The sequence below is a fragment of the Gambusia affinis genome, linkage group LG23 (assembly GCF_019740435.1).
Source record: "Gambusia affinis linkage group LG23, SWU_Gaff_1.0, whole genome shotgun sequence".
Taxonomy (NCBI): Eukaryota; Metazoa; Chordata; class Actinopteri; order Cyprinodontiformes; family Poeciliidae; genus Gambusia; species Gambusia affinis.
In genome coordinates, this window is record NC_057890.1 from 19,679,497 (window position 1) to 19,697,063 (window position 17,567).

The window sequence follows — 17,567 nt, forward strand, 5'->3', positions numbered from 1 at the left end:
GGGTTTTTTCTGGCAGATTAGAGCCACGTTGTTCCTTCTGATCCAGTAAATGTTTGATCCAGTAGGACCAGAACCAGAACCTCCAAAAGGATCTTCCTCCTGATTGGTTCTTTCCTTCAAATAATTTCTTTTTTAGTTTTAGCCGCTAATTTAAAAATGTTCTATTAAAGTTACTCTGTTTGTTTCTGAACTGTTTCAGTTATCAAACAAAATAAAACGATACATTTATATCAGTTTTATTTTTCATTCTGTTTCTGCCGCTGCAGACAGATTCGCTCTGCGCACCACTAACTGCGCATCGTCAACCGAACCGAACCGAACCTGCTGAGACCGAGGGCGGCGGGCCCAGCAGGAAGTCCTGCTGACGCCGTTTTCAGCAAATTCAAAATCTTTCAAAAATATTTTGTTGTAGGTTTGTTTGTCATTGAAATTTTTATTTTTATTTTCTGAAAATTCTCTCCAAATTCTGAAAATAATTTCCGTTTTTTCTGAGATGTCAAATTAAAAAACATTTTTCTGATTCACACAAACTGATATTTGGATTTCATAGTGAATGTTCATTATTTACAGAAAATTCAGATTTAAATGAAGTTTTCAGCTGTTTTCTTCGGGTCCGATCGGAAGAAGGTTCAGCCGAACCGCCAGTCCACCTTAAATCCTGCAGAAAGCGGAGGTTCTTCCGGTCCACGTGCTGCTCTGTTTTTAGTCACAGAGCTCCGGTTCCGTGAAGGAGTCCAGCGGGTTTTCCAGAATCCAATCTGGGTCGACTTCCAGGAACAACTAGGAAAAATGAGAGAAAACACGAGGAGGAAGAAAAATCTCCTGACGGTTTTTCCCTGCAGCTTCCAGAACCGGCGGAGGTTCTGGTGCAGCTCGGTTCTCTGGATCCAGAACTCTGCTCTGGATGAATCCAGCAACGGGGAACTTCCAGATATGGTTCATTTATCACTGAAATAATAAACGTAATTTTGAGGATAAAATTTTTATTGATATTAAACTTTAAGTGTCTTTTTTTTATCCGCTTTTGGATTCCAGATAAAACAGAACCCGTTCTTTTCCTGGTTCTAGAATCAAAAAGTCCAGACTTTTTGATTGGAATTCCAGTTTATGGGCAGAGTGTTCATCTCTGAGTTCTGGACCGGCCCAGTTCGGGCCAGCAGAACCCGGTCCAGTCTCATCCCAGCACGGCCTCCTCCAGGACTGACGGGTGGAGGTCAGCGGCCTCCAGGCTGCGCAGAAGCCGCCCCAGCGTGGCCCGCCTCCCACCGGCCCGCCTCCACAGAACCAGGCCGTCCAGAACCGCCGCCCCGGTGTTCAGGCTGTGGTCGGACCGGCACCTGTACACCGCTTCGGTGGACACGCCCAGGTCCAACAGAACCGCCTCCCACTCTGCACCGAGTCTCTGCGCCAGCCGAGACAGCTCCCGGTCCGAAGGAACCCTCTGCAGAACCGAGGCTGGGATCTGGGAGGCGTTGCCATGGTAACGGGCAGGAACCGCAGCGCCTCCTGGGAAACATGGAGCCCGGTCCAGTTTGTTACAGAAAATTTCAGCAACACGGAAGTCAAAGAGCTTTACATCACAAACACAGTTAGAAAACCAGCAATAAATCATGATTTCATGTTAAATTCAATTTTTAAAAAGTTTCAGAAAAATTTTACTGCCCATCCAACTTACAAAACTGTTCATGTGTCACAATTAATCAAATTAAGGTTATTAAAGTAAATGTATTAAGTTCCTATATAACAGAGGACAAGTGTCTCTAATTTATTCCTTGTTTGTTGACAAATGTAAAGAATCTCCGGCCAACATCCTAAAAGCATGGGAAGCAGACTTGGGAGAGAACTTGTCGAGTGAGGAGTGGTCAGAAGCCTGCACTTCGATTCATACACAATCTGCTAACACAAATTACAAATTATTACAATACAAATGTCTGACTAGGCAATACATCACTCCAGTTAAATTGCATCATTTTAACCCTAATATTCCTGACACTTGCATTAAATGTTCTTCCCAAAAAGGTTCTTTATTCCATTGCTTGTGGGCGTGTCTTCGAGTGTTGGCGTTTTGGAAGGATGTATTGATTGTGAAGGTCAGATGATTGGTAAAAAGGTTCCTTTGAATCCTAAAATGTGCATCTTGAATATTTACCCTGAAGACTTTGTTATCCCAAACAACTTGAGATCCTTACTTAATGTCTCCTTTTTGGAAGCCAAACGCTGCATTGCTCTCTCTTGGAAGAAAGAGTCATTATGTGGAATTTCACAATGGACCACGCAAATGACCTTCTACTTTGCACTTGAGAAAATCAGTTACTTTACTAAGAATAAGATTGATAAATTTTGGGTGGTCTGGTCTGTCTTTTACACTTGGCTGTGTCAAAATGATATCCAACTTGATGGATGGAAAGAGGATTGGTTATAAGGTCATATGGTGAGGCAAACTGATGTTTATGTAGGTTAGTCTATTGAGGGTCTGCTGTAACCCCCACCCTTTTTTCTTTTCTTTTCTCCACTTTGTGTATTTCTCCTTTGGGTTTTTGTCTGGTCTAGTTTAAGTTTTTGTAAGTGTATATATGTATGTTGTTCTCCTGTTAAAATCAATAAATAAATGTTGTTTTTTAAAAAAAAAAAAAGTATTAAGTTGAAACTTTTTCTGAACAAATTAACTCGTTTTTCCAGTTGGAGCTCTTTGTCTTCAGAACCAGTTTAGAAAACATTCAGAGCTTTGGTTCTGCCTCCTGTTGGATTTTTAAAGAGACACATGGAGATGGACCAGAACCAGGCCCAGCAGAACCGTCTGTCCCAATCTCATTAATTTTTTTTCCCCAACTAAGGAAACATTTTCCAACAAAAACTTTGACCATGTTAGAGCCAAAGCCTTGCTGCAGAGGCTCTGATTGGCTGCTGGAAACCAGGGGCGGCTCCTTAACCAATGCAGCCCTGGGCGAGCGGCCCCCCACTTCTCCACTGAACCTGCATTAAAAGATCAACTTCATCTTCTGTCTGATCAGAACCATAAACAGATAAAAATCATGTATTTAGTTTTGATTTTAGATGATTTTAAAGTGTTTATTCTGATATTATTCATAGTTTCATAAAGTCAATGAAGCCGGCTCCGGGCAGAACAGGTGTTCCGTTTCTCTGTGCTACCCATCAATCCGTCCTACCTTGTGGCTCATCGATGCTACGTCACAATCTGCTGACTCAGCAGATTTCTTATAAATCCGTTTTACCTTGGAAGTTTTGTTTCATGTGTTTTATTTAATCAAATATTACGGTAATTTTTATTGAATTTATTTTATATCAGCTGCTGTATTACTGTTTGGGATTCCCTCCGTTCTTACGTCACTGCGCTCTGATTGGCTACCTGTCACATTCAACAGGCTGCGTTTCGCTCCCAGTCAGGGAAAACCCCACAGGCTGCGATCATCTGGCCAACACAATGTTGAATATGGTTGATTTTAGATCGGCCATATTCAACACACCACCACTAACACACACCAACACACCACACACTGCAGAATGCTGGAAGATTGTCGTAAAGGGAAAATCGGGATGTATATAACTTGTTCCAATGCTAAGCTAACCGTAACTCCTAAGCTCCCACTTTAGTCCCGTCACTCAAATATTGTTATCCAATATATTTACATTAACATAGTTTAGTTTCTGTTTGTAAACATGACGGTAGCAGTTTTAGACGCGTAGCACCGACAGATAGACTTAGCTATCTGGAAACTCTGACAAGGTAACACTGATAGAACATTGGACCAGGTACAGAACCTGGAGAGTTTGAAGTTAGAAACAACAACAACAAAAACACATTAACTCCCACCTGAATGCCCGGATCCGGCTACGTTCGGCTCTGGCGGTCCGGTTCCAGCTGAGTTCTGCAGCTCCAGCAGCAACCTGTCTCGGATCCAGCTGAAGTCCCGCAGAGCCTCCAGAAAGGCGCCGAAAGCCCGCGGGCCGCGGTTCGGCAGGAGGTCCAGTAGTTTCAGGTTCTTCTGACGGTTGGTTAGCTGACTCTCCACCTGCTCCACCTGGGCCTCCGTCAGAACTCCCTCCTGGTACAGAAACGGAATGATGGTGTCGCTGACCAGTAACTGGTCGGACAGCTGCACCCGGAACTTCCGGAGGACCGCCCTATGCTCCGGCTCCATCCGAACCTGTTGAACCGGGTCATTAACCCGAACCGACTGAGTGGTTCATTCAGAACCAAAACCAGTCTCCATAATGGAAACGGCTAATTTCTACAGCTCCGTCCGGCATATTATGCTCGATTGGAAACAAGAAAGCGGAACCAAAGTTTATCCAGCTCTCTTAGAAAAATGGCTGTTCCTCAAATAAATAATACCAGTGTGATAATAAAAAAAAGTTCGTAGTTTATTGTTTATTATAAATTAATGTAGAATAGTATGAATTGACTAAATCGGCTTACATTCAATACAGAAACAATTTACATATGAAGTAAAATCAGGAAGTTTCAGACGGCCTACTTTCTGCGGAGGGATCATTTTAGTAAATAAAGAAATAAAGTTGAATTTTGAAATGAAGACATTTGGGAGGTAAAAAATGTGGCCGATCAAAACTACTTAAACTGTTTGAATATTTAAACTACTTAAACTATTGAAATGCGCTAAAAGTTCAGCTAGGGTATGCATAGGAATAAAGAACTAAATATATTTAATAACTTAAAAAAATAAATAGCGTTTGTGACTGCGCCACATTTTTAAGATTAAGTTTTTCTATATTCCTATTTATAAAACAGGTGAAGAGAAGCTGATAAAAATAGTCAAACATGTAAAAGTTTAACTTCCAGCAGGCGGCGCTGTAGCTCCAGAGGGGTGAAGATGTGGTGAATAAATAAAACGCTATAGAACCCAACAACACCTCATTCTGCATGACAGATGAATGTTTCCATTTTTTTCCCGTAGGATAAAAAGTTAATGAACTCTAATTAAAAAGTTTATTCTATGCCGCACCTGATGGACACTATGCAGATGTATTCGACGGTTTCAGGGTACTCAATAAATTGGGCTAAATCTGAAGCCATGCCATTATCCTCTTTATGCAATTCACACATGGTTAAAGATTTTAAATTCAAATGGGTACCTGAAGGTATGAAGTATCTTGGGATTAGGCTCAGTAGGGAGTTGGAAGCGTTACCTTCACTAAATTTTGATCCGGTGCTCTCAAAAATTAAAACAAATTTTGAAAAGTGGGGGAAGATAAAACTAACATTATGGGGTAAGATTAATGTTATAAAAATGATTACCGCCCCTCAGTTTAATTATGTGCTTATGATGCTTCCTATTACAATTCCACTTGATATTTTTAAAAGGTATGAAAATTTAATTAAACATTTTTTGTGGGAAGGTAAAAGAGCGAGAATAAAATTAGAAAAATGATATGCTCCTAAGGAAAAGGGCGGCCTAGAACTTCCAGATCTTAAGCTCTATTGCTTGTCATTTGAAATGGCAAAATTAGTTAAACATTGGGAAGGTGAGAATGGGCAGGAATGGTTACATATTGAAAGGGATATATGTTTGCCGTTTGACCCTAAACACAAATTATCTCAAAAGATCGACACAACAAACCAGTTTATGTTCATTCTTGTAAAGTTTGGTCAAAGGTACACAAACTGTTAAAGCTCCCATATCAGGTAGAGCAGTATGCATCTCTCTGGAATAATCCTGAGATATGTATTGGTAAAACACCTGTGTTTTGGAGGCAGTGGCATTCACGTGGCATATGAGTCATTGGTGATTTGTACAAAGATGGACGATTCATGTCCTTCAATGAACTCACACATTTAATTTGGAAGGTAAAGCAAATTTTTGGAAATATCTACAGATGAGACATTGTGTTACCTCAAAATTTAAAAAGATTGTAGAAAATGATATATTGAATTATATTAAGATGCCGCGTGAGCGACACACTGCCTCTCAATTTTATAAGCTGCTAAGTTATAATCTGAGTAGTGAATCGTCGAATATTAAACTTCTATGACAGAAATGTTTGAGAAAAGAGTATACAAAAGAAGGATGGTTGAGGGTACTGTCAGAGAGTGGTAAATATGTGAAAGAGGCCAGAAGTATATTTATACAGTATAAGGTGCTACATAGATATTATCATACACCTACCAGGTTACATAGAATGAAAATAATGTCAAACAATAGGTGTTGGAAATGTAAGAAAGAAGTGGGCACATATTTGCATTGTTTTTGGGACTGCTCTCTGGTTTCACCATTTTGGATTAAAATCTTGGAGGCTCTGAGTGCATGGCTTGGCTCAGAGATCCCTCAGACTCCAGAACTGTGTTTACTGGGAGACCGATCTCAAATGCCAAACACCCCAAAAGGAGCTTTTGCAGTTGTGATGGTCGGTCTGGTGACAGCCTGCAGGATCATCTTAAGACATTGGAAGACCACAAAGTGTCCCGAGCTAAATGAGTGGATTAAATCAATGACGGATACAGCTTCTTATGAAGTCATGCTCAACAACATGGATGGGAACAACAACATGGATGGGAACAGGGACATGGAATGGGAACAAAAACATGGAATGGGATAGCTTTTGGGACTCATTGAAAAGAACTATGGCTTCAAGTAATGTATCTGGATGAAGTCTGATTTTCCCGGACAATTACCTTTCTCTCAACTACTGAATGTTTTTGAATTGACACTGTAACATACATATAATATATGACTGTACCCTGGGTATTGGGGGGTGGGGGGTGGGTGCACCAGCCTTTTTTGTTTTGTATTTGTGTTTTATGTGAGATAATATTCAGAAAATCAATAAAAATTTGAATTACAAAAAAAAAAACGTTTATTCTATACTTATCTGAAGAAAAAAATCTCAAGCAGACATTTAAATTTAACTGTAAAATCTTGAAAATTTCACCTTGTTTCCAGAGGCGGAGACTCGCTTTTATCCAATTTGAACCAAGAAGTGGGAGGGGCTTAAACAAGACAGGTGAGGGCCAATCAGGAAAGACCAGCTCTTTATTAAAAAACAAACTTAACAAAAAAACCAAAAAAAAAACAAAAAAACTGATATTCAAAATCAAAACATCCCTCTGCTCTTTGGTTTAACTAAACTTTATCGTAAATAACCACTTTTAGTTTTTTTTCTGAATCAATGAACATTTGTCTGAAAGATTGTTAGTCGTTTATCAAAGTTGTCAAATCATCCTAATCTATCCCAGCTTTTAATATTTCATCTGTTTAATCATGTGATCATGGGACAAAGATAATATTATATAATATATATTATATAATAAATATTCCTGAACAGAGTTGATTTAGCTGTGTCACCATGACAACCATCCTGATCCCGACCAAACTGAACCTTGAGCCCGGAGGTGCTCTGGACCGGCTCAGATCTCGAATAAGCTCCAGGATGTTTTATGGTTTGGTGTTCCTCAGGGCTGGATCCTGGCCCCTTCTCTTCTCCAGGTATGGCGTCAGCAAATTGTCGAATTTTTAAAAGCACAGATTATTTTATAAGGAACTCTGAAACAACTCAGCTCCATTCAGTCAATCATTTATCATTTTTTAAATCTGCACACTTTAAAAATTAAAGTAATAAAAAAAAAAAACACAGATAGCAAGCGACAGGAAGTCACTCCAACTTCATCTTCCTGCTTTAGTTGAAAACTTCTGATGGAAAAAACCTGAATCATTAACATCTCCAACCCTTCATGACGCGCCACGTTTATCAAACTGTTTTCATTTATCACTGATTTCTAATAACTTTCTGAAAGCTCAATAATTTAGCGGATGCAGGTTTTGATTTCCAACTCTTTTCTAAACATGAGAGTTTTTGTCTGCTGCCTTTCAGATGAAACTCAAATTAAATTGTTTCTTTAGAAAACAGGATGTAAAATCCACCAGCAGGTCAGAGGTCAAGTAGGAACAGACAACAGCTCAATGGTTGATATTTTCCTGTAATCTGATTGGCTCACAGCTCCGCAGTACTACAAGTTCAAAGTCTACTGAAGCCTGAAGGGGTCAAAGCAACCTCTCCGACGCTCGTCACCATCGACACGATAGTTTACGTCAATGAGAGCCAAACAGAGTCACGGCCGGCTGTCGGCCAATCAGAGCGCTCCGTTCCTGCTGTTTACCAGGCCGCTCGGTTCTGGACGGAGTTCACAAAGTTCTGCCCGCTTCCAGGGATCCGGTGGGACCGGCTTCAGGAAAAATACCCACACACTTCCAGCTTCCCTCACTTTAATGTTCTGCTTTGGTTTTTATTAGAACTGGACCGAACAGAACCAAACAGAACCATCTCTGGTTCAGAAATCCCGTGAATTTCAATCAGAAAATCTGAAGGAAATATCAAAAATATTCTCACTAATTTTAATGTCTACAAATGGAAATTTGATGGAAAAAAATTTGCACAAAGAAAAACAAAAACAAGAAAATTGAAAATTAGATGAACTGGTTACTATGGTAACACACCTGAAAAATAACCACTTAAAGTCTGAGAATATTTTTCAGTCTGGTTCGGGTTCGGGTTCTGGTTCTGGTGTGATCCTGAGCTGTACTGAAGGAATTCTGGGAAACAGGAAGTGAAACAAGCCTTTAATCATGTAATCAGAGCTGCAGCCAATCAGCTTCCAGAAGCATTTTTACAGGAAATCAAGCTGTGAGCAGAACCAAAGCAGCCGTTTGGTTCTGCTGAGACCCAGTTTGCTGAGCCGTGGCTCTGTAGGAGACAGAGACGATACTCTGGGCTCCACCAGAACCGGGCCTGGTACCGATCAGGAACATTTCTCCAGAACATCAGAGGAACAGCAATAAATATTCTCAACAACCTGAGCAGGCGGTTCTGGGCGGTTCTGCTGCTCTGACCCGTCACCAACCTGCTTCTCTTTAGGTTTCAGGTGAAACGGCCGATCCGTCCGTCCGTCCGTCTTCCTGAAGTCAGGAATCTGGAAACCTGTTCAGGAATCTCCAGAAAAATCCGAGGAATTCTGCTTCCCGTTACCATGGAGATGGGAGAAGAAACCAGACCGGTTCCCGGCTCCGTGCAGAGACACACGGCCGGTCCGGACGCCGTTGGACTCAGATGGTACGACCTCTAGACGTTGTAGGCGTAGTCCGTCAGGTATTCCTTCAGCCGGTTGGGGATGGGCAGGTCCTGGACCCGCCGGGCCGACCGGTTGATGCCGATCCGACACAGGTGCTGCAGCGACGGGACGGCGGCGTACACGGGCCTGGTGAGGAGCAGCTGCACGGTGCCGTTGGCGCCCGGTGGCGCTGGCGTAGCGCGGCCACCGGTCCGGGACAGCTGGACGTAGTGCTCCACCAGGTGGACCACGCTGTCAAACTGCTTCAGCTTGGGCTTCACCAGAACCACGGAGTCCAGTTTGAACTTCCCGTGCCGAAACTCAATGCGCAGGTTGGTGGGGCCGGCGGACGTCATGGCGGAGATGGTGAACAGGAAGTCCCTCTGGGAGCTGTCCCGCAGCAGGAAGCTGCCCTCCAACGAGTCCTGCAGGATCTCTTTGGCCTCGTTTGCCGTCAGGCCGCCCCAGTACCAACCTGGCCCAATCAGAACCAGCAGAACATTTAGCACCTCCAATTCATTAAAACCACCACACGGACGGTCAGCGGCTTCAGAACCGCCCGGACCGGCACCAACACTCAGTCTGGGTCAGCAGCACCTCCACAGAACTTTTCTGGACCCAAACAGGGCCAGAACCAGCAGAATTTACACTGAAATCACTAACAAGACCAATTTGTCTAGTTGTAGCCAGTGTACTTCAAACTATAAAAATCTGTTTTTATATTTTCTTCTTCTATGGTGGACATTTTCAAAATGGCCACCACGGTTTTAATGCACAATATATGTCTGCACCAAAATTAGCTGCAATTAATAGCCACAGCTAATCAAAAAGTTTAGTATGCTAATTACCATTTTGCTAAACAAGAAGCGTAGCAATGCAAAGCTAAATCGCTAAACACATGAAAAAGTAGCAGAAGCTAACACTAACAAACTAAATATAAACAGTTAACAGAAGCGACCACTAAGCCATTACGCACTAAAAAACTAGAAAGTGCTAATAGTAAGCATACAAATATTAGCAGAAGCTAACGCTAAATCACTAAACACATGAATCATTTAGCAAAAGCTAACACTAAACTGCACAACATTAAAAATTAGCAGATGCTGGGGTGATGTGGTGGCACAGGGACAAAGCATGACCCACGTATTGAGGCCTTAATCCTCATGGCGGTGGTCGCAGGTTCGATTCCCAGCCTGGCAACATTTGCTGCATGTCTTCCCCCTCTATGATTACCCTGTTTCCTGTCAAACTACTTTCAAATAAAGGCCACTAGAGCCAACAAAACCTTAAAAAAAAATAAATAAATAAACAAAAAATAGCAGATGCTAACGCTAAACCACATGCAGAACATCTGGAGTTTATTCCAGGTCGGAAACATTCCTGAGCGGAGCAGGAAGTTTTTCCTCCCACCTGTCTTCCTGAGCTCCTTCAGGGCCGAGGCGATGCGGCTCTCGTCCGACTCCTCGGTCCCAGCGCCGTCGTCGGCTCCTCTGGCGTCCTCAATGGCTTCCTGGGATTCGGAGGACTGGCAGGTCATCGGACAGATCCAACTTCAGCCTGCAACTCGGAAAACCGCCGGGAAACCTGGAAAGGTTGGTGGGATGTGAGCGGCTGCACAAGAAGACAGAAACAGATGGATTTGGCGCCATCAGGACTCTGGGAACACTCAGATTAAAAATGTATTTTCTCTGGGCTGCAGCTAGGACATCTGAACAGAATCAGAACTTTGATCCATTTATCACATTCAGACATTTTCTTGATTAATTCTGTTTTTAATGTTTCATCTGAGTCGCTAACTGGAGGTCAGTTTCTAAAACTTTCCACTAGGTACCATCACAGAGTTTGACAGGTCAGCCATAGCTCCGCCCACGTTTAATTAAATATTAATTTTCTGCTATTTAATTAATGAATAAATTATGTATTTATTTAATTTTGGCATTTTTATCCCTCCATAGCTCTGTAGGTAACAGTCATCTTCAAATTAGAAGATTGTGGGTTTAATTCCTGCTTCCTCCATTTCCTGCTGAGGTGACCACAGGTCCCACTGGTTCAGTTTGGTGCCAGTGGGTCAGTTTGGTACCACTGGTTCAGATTGGTACCACTGGTTCAGTTTGGTGCCAGTGGGTCAGTTTGGTGCCATCGGGTTCAGTTTGGTACCACTGGTTCAGTTTGGTGCCAGTGGGTCAGTTTGGTGCCATCGGGTTCAGTTTGGTGCCATCGGGTTCAGTTTGGTGCCATCGGGTTCAGTTTGGTACCACTGGTTCAGTTTGGTGCCAGTGGGTCAGTTTGGTGCCATCGGGTTCAGTTTGGTACCACTGGTTCAGTTTGGTGCCATCGGGTTCAGTTTGGTACCACTGGTTCAGTTTGGTGCCATCGGGTTCAGTTTGGTACCACTGGTTCAGTTTGGTACCACTGGTTCAGTTTGGTGCCATCGGGTTCAGTTTGGTACCACTGGTTCAGTTTGGTGCCAGTGGGTCAGTTTGGTGCCATCGGGTTCAGTTTGGTGCCATCGGGTTCAGTTTGGTGCCATCGGGTTCAGTTTGGTACCACTGGTTCAGTTTGGTGCCAGTGGGTCAGTTTGGTGCCATCGGGTTCAGTTTGGTACCACTGGTTCAGTTTGGTGCCATTGGGTTCAGTTTGGTACCACTGGTTCAGTTTGGTACCACTGGTTCAGTTTGGTGCCATCGGGTTCAGTTTGGTGCCATCGGGTTCAGTTTGGTACCACTGGTTCAGTTTGGTACCACTGGTTCAGTCTGCTCAGTAACAGCCTGGGTCAGTTGGGTTAGTTATTAGTTATTAGTTAGTTGCTGGTCTGCAGGTTGTGCATCAGCTGCTGCACTAATAATGAATAACTACATATTATTTATTTTTAAACAGATTCATGTTTGGCTCATTTCCAGATCATCTGGTTGGAATCCTGCACAACAAACTCCAGATTCCCTGAAGTTCCACTTCCAGTCATGGAATCCAATCTTTTTGGAAAACTGATCCTGGATCAGCCTGGAAAAATCTGGATCTATTAACTGAAACAAGGAGGAACATCTGGAAAAGTTCTGGTTCTGGAGCTTCAACCCAGAACCCAATGATCCAAAATGTTCAGATCTTGGTTCTGGTTCTGATCCAGTCCTGGACCAGATCACAGCACAGTTAGTTTGGTGAATCTGGGGGACGATAGATATGGAACAGAACAGAGGAATAATATCCCTTATTAACATTATTAGACTTTGGACCTGAGCAGGACCTAATAATCCGGATCCCAGGAATCTGCAGGACGGATCTGTTTGCTCCGTTTCTAGAAAGTCTCTTTATCTGGTTTCTTATCTGACATTCCTGCAGCCTGACGCAGCTCACCTGCTGAGGAAAACACCTGAGTGAGGCAGCAATCTCTGCTGAGACGTGGTTCTGTAGGACAACCACGGCTTCCGGCAGCAGAGATCCCGACTCAGGATCCCGACAGATTCCTTGTGTTCCGCAGGAGTTTTTCCAACAAACACAAACAGGAAGCCTCGTTCTTTTAGCGTTGCATTCAGACTTTTGATGTTTGGGGGGTTTTTTTAGCCAGAAGAAGCTGCAGATGAACACATGAATTTGGTCAGATTCCCAGAGTTTCCGCTCTTGATCACATGAACCCTGAGAGTAATATTAGATCAGCAGATTCTAACATCATGTAGCGGAGCTTCAATCGGACCCGCTAACCCAGAGCTTCTCAGCTCCGGTCCTGCTCTGCATGTTTTAGATGAACAGCTGATCCAAATGACTGCATGACCTCGTCTGCAGCCGTCAGCACTGCAGGCTGTTGATCACCACAGAGTGGATCCAGGTGTGGCAGAAGGGAAACACCTGAAACGTGGACGGGAACAGAACCGTTTAAACCGAGCTCCGTGCCTCAGTCAGGACTTCCTGGTCTTCCTGCTCTGCCTCTGGAGAAAAGAGCCAACAAACTGCAGGGATCAACCCAAACCCTCCCAGCGACCTTTGACCTGGACCTGAAATAAACATGAAGTTCCTCTGACAGGAGGAAGATCTGGATCCTTCTAGAAAAGCTTCCCAAGAAAGAATTCCTAAAAACATGACAGTTTCCTCCTGGAAGTGGAGTGAAACCTTCAGCGTTAACCCAGTAAACCCAGTTAGCATTAACCTGGTAACCAGTTAGCGTTAACCTGGTAACCAGTTAGCGTTAACCTGGTAACCAGTTAGCGTTAACCTGCGCCTGTAAGGTGAGACTCGTTCTCTTTGTTTCCTGTGGAAAACCTGAAGCTGCTTGGAGTTTTTCTTCTCTTTGTCCTGACTGGGAAAACAAACTGGAAAGGAAAACTGGTTCCCACTGGAAACCAGGAGGTGATTCTCCTGCCTGCAGAGTAAAACTCAGATTAAAAAGCAGAGGAGAAAAAAAACAAAAATATATGAACAAACCTTTAGGAACTAAATCTTCCTTAAAGTTGCCCAGAACTGCAGCAGCTTTAAAACCGCAGAAAGGGAAACATCAGAGTAACGTTCTTCCTCCTGGCAGCGGTTCGGTTCTATTCTGGTTCGGTTTTAAACAGCAGAATCTAAGATTGGACCGAACCCGAACAGGACCATCTGCTGTCTGTGCTGGTTCCGCCCCAGAAGCCTCGGACCATCGAGTTACATTTAAATGACAGGAAATTTAAATGGAGTTCTGCGGGACGGTCCTGTTCTTCCTGAGCGGTTCTGCTTACCCGTAGAACCACCCTCCTGGTACCACCTGGTGCCCAAACTGAACCCACCTGCCGGGGAAGTTCTGATCCAGCGGAACCGGTTCCACACCTGCTGACTGGGTCCGGACGCTTCCGAACCTACTCCGGCTCTAGAACTATTAATGGCGGCTGCAGCCGACCCACGAGGGGCTATCGATGGATCAGAACCGGTGGTCCGTCACGCAGCTCCTAGCAGCCGAACCACCGACCCCAGAGTCCGTGGTCCTGGTTCCGAGTGGAGCGGCGCGGCGGTCCGGAGCTCCATAAACAACAACACTGCAGGTTTCCAGGAACTTTCCAGGAACACGGTCACGTGACGCCCACACGCGCACGTTTAAGGTGGACCGATTAGTTCGAGCCTTCCGTCTCTGTGAGGACCAGACCAGACCGGCCCGGGTTTCTGGCCCGGCCCGGTCCGCAGGGCACCTTGATGGACACTGTCCTCAAGATGAAGAAATGTCTTCAGTTAAAGAACCGGAACCGAACCGGGCCTCACAAAAACAGAAAAATCACACACACGTTTGCGGAGCTATCTTTGTGGGCGATTCCCCTTGTGGGCCCCAGGCTTCGGTCCCCAAAAGGAGCAGTTGGTCCCCACAACGTAGTATATGTCTGGAAAATGGTCCCCACAGGGTATTAGAAACAAACAAATAAACGAACAAACACACACACACACACACACACACACACACACACACACACACACACACACACACACACACACACACACACACACACACACACACACACACACACACACACACACACACACACACACACACACACACCTGTTTTTGTGTCTATGGGGACCTGGACGGATATGGTTACCTGCTGGGTCCCTAAACGCTGCGAGGACATTTCTAATGGCCCCCACATTATAGAGCAAATACCAGTGAAGTCATTCCACAAAGAATTCCCGTTGTCCTTCTCATTCTTCTGTTTTTCTTTTTATCAGTAAATGAAGTGAAGCTGGAAATTATCCAGATCTTCTTCCAACTGAATCGTTCAGCGAGTCTCTGATTCTCTCCAAGCAGAAACTGAACAATTCTTTTTGAATTATCTGGGTCGGTTGGTCCTTAAACAGTCTTCAGACAGATCGCCGAGTCTCTGCTGCCCCTTGCTGGTCGGAACCAACTACGACATGACTGGAGTTGATCTCAATTGGATTTTGTTTGATTACACAAGAACAGGGGTCTCAAACTCCAGGCCTCGAGGGCCGCAGTCCTGCAGTTTTTAGATGTACCACAGGTACAAAACACTGGAATGAAATGATTTAATTACCTCCACCTTGTGTAGATCAGTTCTCCAGAGCCTTAATTATTCTATTCAGGTGTGGTGCAGCAGAGGCACATCTTAAAGTTGCAGGACTGCGGCCCTCGAGGACTGGAGTTTGAGACCCCTGCACAAGAACAACTCTGGTTCGGTTCAAATGTTTTTCCCACTAGAGCTAGCGGGAAAAACATTTGAACCGAACCAGAGTTGTAGCTCAAGGCTAGCGAGAAAAATGGTATTTTGCCACCTGTAGGTTTTCTTTGGAGGTAACCGTTTTTCTTCTCCTGTCAACAAAGGGAAAAGTTTGGTGATTCTTGAAGGAGAAACAGCAAGAAGCAGAAAGAGTGGAGCACCACTGACATGGACGTTGCAGAGGAAGTTTATTATGCCTGCACAATTCACTCATACAAAACTACAAAATGTCACTCCACTACTGTGTTAAAACTCAAAGGCAACTGGGTGACGGGTCAGACCCAGCTCCTTTCACCAGTAAGACCATTTCAAAGAGAGAATAAATAAAAAGTCACAGCACAGTTTGATGCATCAGCAGAACCCAAACATCTGGACGTCTCCAGACAGATCCAAAATAAACAAGCGTCTGCTGCTGAAAGCGTCAGAGCCAGTTCCTCCTCCGGTTCCAATCTTAAAGCCAAGTCCTTCCAGATCGAATTGCAGCATGGACATTACGTTTTAAACTGAAACAACCTGGACAGAGCTGGACCTTCTTCTAGGCTGAGTCCTGACTTCTGCAAAGTATAACAACAAGAGTAAACTCTCAGCTTCATTTGAAGGAACCAGGCGGGTTCCTGAAGGATGTTTCCTAGAGAAGAAGGTCTGAGCTTTGGTTGTTCATCAGACACATCAGGATCACCTCTGCTGGGCTGTGGCAGAGATGGACCTGATGATGAAGAGTCCTGCTGCAGTCAGCAAAGATGAGACATTTCACATCCTGGATAGTCTGGTCAGCAGCTGAAGCAGTTCAGGTCGAGTTCTCCAGAGGAGCAAGAGTCAGGATACAAGGCACCACATTGCAACAAATTGCATATGGTAAGCTGATATAAAAAGTTTACATTTGCTGCAGGAGGACAAACATGAGAAAATCCAGGGAGTGGAAAGTTTTCAGAGCTGGTGCAGAATGAGATGTAGCAGAGTCTCTAAGGGACGATGACATGGAAAGGACTTCCTGGGATGTTCTCGTCCCCCCACTTGACGATGAGGATGTAGCTTCCCTGCTCCTTCACTGTGTACGTCACGTTGTACATCCTGTTGCCCATGTGCTTGACATAGACCTCCTCGCAGGGCGTCTTCGGACCGTGGACCCCGACCATCAGCATGTTGGTACCTGCAGAACATAACGCCATCAGAGACGTCCAGCAGCGTCAGGAAACCACCTACTTCGCCTCGGTTCTCACCTGCTTTGCTGCAATCCACTGTGAACGTGTTCTTCTGACCAATGAAGGCTTTGGAGAGGCCAGCACCGCGGGAGATGACTTTACTGGCGTCAGAAGAGAACTTGGGGAAAGAAGCAAAGGCCCCGCTCGTCGCTGACGTCTTAGTGACGGTTTCTACGAGAACAGACGACGTCTCGTGGAGATTGTGACCTCCGGACAGGCGAGGTCCTGCAGGAAGATGAGAACATTTGACTCTAAAGGAGAAGGGAGATCTCCTGCTGTAGAGGAACTGAATCAGATCTGATGGATGGAAAAATCTTCAAACTAGAAGGAAACCTCGTCATGGTGGGACCCATCAGGAGATCCATATGGAGCCAGGGCGATCAGGCATGTTGCAGAACATTTCTATCTGTGGTACAACCATCTTTCCAGGTAAAAGAGGTTCTGGAGTCAATGGTTCCCAAAGTCCTGATCCATCTTCCTCTGACGAGGCCGACGACGTCAACGGTCGGCTAGCGGACCGACTGATCTGACACTAATCTGACAACCCAGCTCATCTGATCCCAGTTCATCCATTGCAGCACAGCAGGAAGCATCTGAGCAAAGAACCTCAGGTACGTTCAAGCATCTAGAGTTCTTCTAGTTCTGGATCTACAGAACTGAATATTTAGTTGGTTCTAATCTAGCTAAATATTTAATTTACAACCTGAAACCCTAACCCTACCTCAGAGTCTCAGAGACTCGTCCCAGCTAAATGTTTAGCCGATTTTCAAACTCGCTTGCCGATAAGTGGAAGTGGACTATCAAAATAAAAAAATGGATCTTGGTGAGCGACTGAATCCTTCAACGCTGATGTATCGCTGCTGTAACGTCACTATGAACGTCGGCTTTAAAACGGCTCATCCTGTGTTTGAAGACGAAATGTTCAAGAACAAGAAAAAGAATTTATAACAAAGGGAAGGGAAGAATTGATTCAAAGGCTGGAGTTTATCAAGAGCTTCAGAAGAGCCAGCTTTATTTTGGTGGTCCGGTTATTGGCAGGTGAATTTACGTTTTAGCCAAAGGTTTGGGACCATTGATATTCTGGAGCCAGAAAAGCTCTGGTGC

At 44.3% G+C, this 17,567-nt stretch overlaps 3 protein-coding genes across 20 annotated transcripts in view; all 3 read right to left on the reverse strand.

Moving 5' to 3' along the window:
* Window positions 1-225: 225 nt before the first annotated feature.
* Window positions 226-4,298, reverse strand: cradd (CASP2 and RIPK1 domain containing adaptor with death domain). Its single transcript, XM_044108360.1, has 2 exons — window positions 3,833-4,298; window positions 226-1,506 (listed from the first exon to the last, which is right to left on the reverse strand). The coding sequence occupies exons 1-2, from the start codon at window positions 4,158-4,160 to the stop codon at window positions 1,175-1,177; spliced, it is 660 nt and encodes a 219-aa protein (XP_043964295.1). The 5' UTR covers window positions 4,161-4,298; the 3' UTR covers window positions 226-1,174.
* Window positions 4,299-8,574: 4,276 nt separating this feature from the next.
* Window positions 8,575-14,820, reverse strand: socs2 (suppressor of cytokine signaling 2). 5 transcript variants are annotated; one of them, XM_044108364.1, is made up of 4 exons: window positions 13,828-14,238; window positions 12,431-12,647; window positions 10,490-10,690; window positions 8,575-9,554 (listed from the first exon to the last, which is right to left on the reverse strand). In XM_044108364.1, exons 3-4 carry the CDS (start codon window positions 10,614-10,616, stop codon window positions 9,091-9,093), a joined length of 591 nt encoding a protein of 196 aa, XP_043964299.1. In that variant the 5' UTR covers window positions 10,617-10,690; window positions 12,431-12,647; window positions 13,828-14,238; the 3' UTR covers window positions 8,575-9,090. The 5 variants fall into 5 exon arrangements, with proteins under 5 accessions (XP_043964299.1, XP_043964301.1, XP_043964298.1 ...); XM_044108366.1 differs by lacking the exons at window positions 12,431-12,647; window positions 13,828-14,238 and adding an exon at window positions 14,586-14,820; XM_044108363.1 differs by lacking the exon at window positions 12,431-12,647 and having other exon boundaries at window positions 10,490-10,663.
* Window positions 14,821-15,432: 612 nt separating this feature from the next.
* The window catches only part of LOC122826469 (filamin-C-like), a 39,820-nt gene continuing 37,685 nt past the window's right edge, over window positions 15,433-17,567 (reverse strand). For all 14 annotated transcript variants that reach the window (XM_044108381.1, XM_044108378.1, XM_044108377.1 and 11 more), the window contains 2 exons: window positions 16,482-16,688; window positions 15,433-16,411 (listed from right to left, as the gene is read on the reverse strand). In XM_044108381.1, coding sequence (XP_043964316.1) covers window positions 16,224-16,411; window positions 16,482-16,688 — 395 coding nt within the window. In that variant the 3' untranslated portion in view covers window positions 15,433-16,223. The remainder of the gene's footprint in view (window positions 16,412-16,481; window positions 16,689-17,567) is intronic.

Coding starts and splice junctions, on each gene's coding strand:
- cradd (XM_044108360.1), bottom strand. CDS start 4,160: ATGGAGCCGGAGCATAGGGCGGTCCTCCGGAAGTTCCGGGTGCAGCTG. Junction 1,507..3,832: donor AGCCGGATCCGGGCATTCAG/GTGGGAGTTAAT, acceptor CATGTTTCCCAG/GAGGCGCTGCGGTTCCTGCC.
- socs2 (XM_044108366.1), bottom strand. CDS start 10,616: ATGACCTGCCAGTCCTCCGAATCCCAGGAAGCCATTGAGGACGCCAGA. Junction 9,555..10,489: donor GAAGGAGCTCAGGAAGACAG/GTGGGAGGAAAA, acceptor TGATTGGGCCAG/GTTGGTACTGGGGCGGCCTG.